The following is a 4,500-nucleotide window of genomic DNA, read 5'->3' as shown; positions in this document are numbered from 1 at the left end:
AGACAATCGATGGAGAGAAGACGATCGATGGAGAGAAGACGATGAAGAAGACGATGAAGAAGACGATGGAGAGAAGAGGATGGAGAAGACGACGGAGAAGACGATAGAGAGCCAAATTAATTTTTTCGCCCAAATCTTTCCCTTTTTCTTTTATTTTTCTTTTTAATAACATTTCAGTTATCTTTTTTTATTTCTTTACTCTTTTTTTCTCTCGCGCCCGCTTTTCTTATTTATTTTTTATAACATTTTTTAATAACTACATTTTATAATACAAGTTATTAAAAAATGTTATTGAAAGCCTAATCTGTTGTAGTGCGACCATGTACACCATTATAAAAGAGAACATGCATGCAGCTGGTCCACGAGTCCTAAAGTAAATCGTGTCGGAGGTCCACTATTTAAGCTTCAGATGTCTGCTACATAACAGATTTTGTGGGAGAATATTCTTGCACAAAGAATAAATCGCTTCCTTTGAAGATTGTGCAAAAATTGGAGAAATCTCCATTATCTCTAATATAATGAGATAAATCAAATTTTTTAAGATTGTGAACAACACTCCATTCCTTCATTTTCTCGAAATTCTTCCGTTTTCTTCTGTTTTGTAAAATATATATGCATACATACATACATATATATATATATTGGCCCCAAGTTTTCATAAAAATGTGGAGGAAGAAATTGCGAGTAGCCAAGTTGATTGTGATGGAATTGGAAAAAAAGGATGTTGATTGGATGGAGGCCAGATTGGGAAGTTTTGATGTTGGGATTGGAAAAAAATTCCCACATTAATTGGCTCTTTTGGGTTCTTCAATTTGGTGAAATCCAGAGATGATGTTTGAAAGCATTGAAGACGATGGGAATCCATCTACATCTGAGGTATGTTTGAGAATTTCTCTGTTTTTTATATTCTATATTTCATCTTTTTATTGAGCTTAAATTCTTTATATGGGTTTCCGTCTTCAATGCTTGATTTATTTGATTCTTTTGGTTTTTGAGCAAATTTAAGAACTGGGTTTTGCTTAATTTCCATAGATATATGAGATCTTGGTTGTTCATCTTCCTTCTCTCTTTTTATCAAACATCATCTCCATCACTTTTTCCTTAATTTCTCTCACCCTTTTTCATTCTGGTTTACAAAGAAGAAGGAAAACTAAAATTTCATTTTGTTAAACAATATTTTAATTAATGGCAAAACAAATGCTAGAAAACGACATTTGTGTTTGATTGACTGCATGCACAACACCAACAAGAGATAAATAATTACTCAACAACTAACATTAATTTTATTTTTTAAAGAAAAGTAGGGTCGTTCATTCAAGGCTATAAGTATGCCACGTATAGGGTCGTTCATTCAAGGCCATCAGTACGCCACGCTTTCTCTTCTCTTCTCTTTTCATTTTTTTCTCCACAGTGGAGAAGGGGGTAACCATTCTGATCCGATAAACGGCGACTGCATTGCTTTATCACATCCATCCGTCTTAGTCCGATTGTCGATCCTGAATTGAAATGGAGCATACCGAAACACCACCAATTGGAATCATTTCGTCATATCTCTACAGCTTTGGAGCTGGTCTCTTTCTTTTGGTTCTCTCATTTCTTTTTGTTTTGAAGAAGGCTACTGCCCATAAACGCAAAGAACCTCCTGAAGTAGATGGCCGATGGCCGATAATCGGTCATCTACAACTTCTCAAAAGTGATTCACAACTCCCTCATCAAACCTTGGGAGCCTTGGCTGACAAATATGGACCAATATTCCGCATCCGATTCGGTGCCCAACCAACTCTTATTATTAGCAGTTCCGAATTAGCTAAACAGTGTCACACAACCCTTGATTCAATTGTCTCCTCTCACCCCAAAAGTGTGGCAGGAAAGCTGTTAGGCTACAACTATGCGGCATTTGGGACCAGGCCTTACGATTCTTTTTATCGTAGTATGCGTAAAATTGTAGTTTCCGAGGTGCTTTCGAACCGCCGTCTGGAGTTACAAAGAGATGTTAGAGTTTCTGAAGTGAAGAAGTCTTTGAAGCAGGTTTACAATCAATGGACAAAGAGAGAGGAAGGGTCAAACTCTATATTGGTTGATGTGGAAGAGTTGATTGGGAATATTAACTTGAAAGTGGTTCTGATGATGGTTTGCGGTAAACGGTTCCTTGGTGGTTCTGGTGAGGTTGAGGAGATGAAAAGGTATCGTAAAGTTATGAGAGATTTCTTGGATTTGTTGGGGAAGTTTGTGGTGGGAGATTCCATCCCTTTCCTGAGATGGTTGGATGTAGGTGGACATGAGAAGGCCATGAAGATAACTTCAAAACAATTGGACTCTCTTTTGGAGGAATTGCTTGAGGATCATCGTCGGAAGAGAAACTCAGGTGCTATCGATGGTGAACATGGTGACTTGATGGATGTATTGCTTTCTAATCTTGAAGGGATGGATCTTGCGGGCTACGACGCCGATACAGTCATTAAAGCCACTTGTATGGTAATGCACAATTCTCACTTTTCTATTCCATATAAATATTTTTGTTTTTGTGTGTGAGATATGAGTGGAACGCATAAAAATAGTATTGTTGAATATTGTTGGTTTAAAAAACATAACCAAAATGTTCATAACAGAGCATTATCACTGGGGGAACTGACACTGTAACGATAAGTCTGGCATGGGCCGTCTCCTTATTGCTTAATAATAGGGAGGTACTAAGAAGGGCACAAGAGGAGCTAGACATTCATGTAGGAAACAAAAGGCTAGTGGAGGAATCAGACATAAGCAAGTTGGTGTATCTCCAAGCTGTAGTGAATGAGACATTAAGGTTGTATCCACCTGGACCGTTGTCAGGTATTCGATTGTTCAGTGAGGATTGCACAGTCGGAGGCTACAACATTGCGGCCGGCACACATCTCATTACAAACATCTGGAAGATACATACAAACCCCGAGGTTTGGGCTGAACCTTTGGAGTTCAAGCCTGAGAGGTTTCTCAACAGAAACAAGCAGTTGGACGTCAAGGGGCAAAGATTTGACTTTATCCCATTTGGTTGTGGAAGAAGAGCTTGCCCTGGAATGAACCTTGGGATTCAAATGACACAGTTGATGCTGGCAAGTTTGATTCATTCGTTTGAACTGAATACTCGTTCTGATGGACCAGTGGACATGGCTGCTGGCTTTGGAATTGCAATGTACAGAACCAACCCTCTCGAAGTTCTCGTCAAGCCGCGCCTTCTTGCTAGTGCTTATGTATGATCGTAGCAGAGTCCATTGTATTTCTCTCAATTCTTGAATCTGAATTAAATATGTATCCATGTAATTTATGACGAGACAAAATCAATTAACTTTTGGTGAGATGAACATAATTTTTTAGTAAAACATTCTTAATCGTTAGATGATTTGTCTCAAAGTCCATGGATATATGGGTCATTTGTGGTTATTCTGCAAGTGCACAATTTGCCCTCCCTCTTCTCCATTGTAAATTGTAATGACTTTGTTTCTGACTAGAGAGTTGGAGCCAAAATACACCAAAAAGAAAAAGAAGTCATTCTATTGATATTTTTTAAAAAGAATAATTCGGGGCTGTTCAGGGGAGAGTTCATTTGAATTGGGTGACTCAGTTGAAATTTATGTCATAAAACTCGTAATTTGTAGTTTAAATTACATTCTATTCAATAGTAATTTGTAGTTTAAATTACATTCTATTCAATAAAGTGGTTGTTGAGAACTTATTAGTACAATATAATACTATAATCTTGAATCCAATAAACTGAGGTATGGAGGTTATCTAGTGGGGAATCCATGTATAGAGTTTTCATAAGAATGCAACTATGAAATAGTCACTTTTAAGTTATAACACTATTGACTACATAAAATTAACTATTTTGATTTTTGATGGCGTAGGTAACTTAATCTTAATTCTAAGCTAACTATGAACTTCTGTTTAAATGATATTATCATTAAATCTGCATGGGTAAAGACAGCTCAACGCGCTGGCCTAACAAGCCTCCCATTTCAGGGGTAAGATTGGGTGGATAGCTAGAGACATAAGGTGCAAGATAGAATTCACTCCTACCCGCTTTAAGGTTAGTAGATAGGTTATTCCCTTAAGGACTGAATCCAAGTCTAGAACAAGGGACCCCACCCTATCATTGGCTCGAGAGGTATTCAGTTTATAGGTTGAACCTTAAACCAATTGTTCAGTACTAGATCAATGAGATTTAAAGAATGAGATGTAATCTCGGGGGTAAAACGGTATTTTGACTCAACAAAGATTCCGAACAACCTGGAAGAATTAACTTACTGATCATTGATATATTAGATGAATATAAATATATCTATTGTGAGGGGAGTACAACTACATGACTTTAGTGGAATGACCCGTTAGTTAACGAATGTTGATTAGCTCGGTCTAAAAGAGTTTAGCCAATTAATCTTGAATTGTTGGAGTCCATGATCTATAGGTCCATTAGGTTTCCCTACCAACTCATATGCAATTATCTTAGAACAATATGATAAAATA

General features: G+C 37.2%; 1 protein-coding gene across 1 annotated transcript; it reads left to right on the top strand.

The window, feature by feature from the left end:
- The first annotated feature begins 702 nt into the window (after positions 1 to 702).
- On the top strand, positions 703 to 3,371 carry LOC103495031 (cytochrome P450 CYP82D47-like). Its single transcript, XM_051083235.1, has 3 exons — positions 703 to 876; positions 1,297 to 2,475; positions 2,610 to 3,371. Exons 2-3 carry the CDS (start codon positions 1,507 to 1,509, stop codon positions 3,231 to 3,233), a joined length of 1,593 nt encoding a protein of 530 aa, XP_050939192.1. The 5' UTR covers positions 703 to 876; positions 1,297 to 1,506; the 3' UTR covers positions 3,234 to 3,371.
- Positions 3,372 to 4,500: the final 1,129 nt, after the last annotated feature.

Source organism: Cucumis melo, chromosome 4 (genome assembly GCF_025177605.1).
Source record: "Cucumis melo cultivar AY chromosome 4, USDA_Cmelo_AY_1.0, whole genome shotgun sequence".
Classification (NCBI taxonomy): domain Eukaryota; kingdom Viridiplantae; phylum Streptophyta; class Magnoliopsida; order Cucurbitales; family Cucurbitaceae; genus Cucumis; species Cucumis melo.
Note: the sequence above shows the minus strand (reverse complement) of the source record. Positions and strands in the feature narration are given on the sequence as shown.

What these genes read in the sequence shown, in the direction of transcription:
- LOC103495031 (XM_051083235.1), top strand. Translation starts at nt 1,507, where the DNA reads ATGGAGCATACCGAAACACCACCAATTGGAATCATTTCGTCATATCTC. An exon ending in TCATTAAAGCCACTTGTATG is followed by an intron (nt 2,476 to 2,609) that starts GTAATGCACAAT and finishes TGTTCATAACAG; the next exon opens with AGCATTATCACTGGGGGAAC.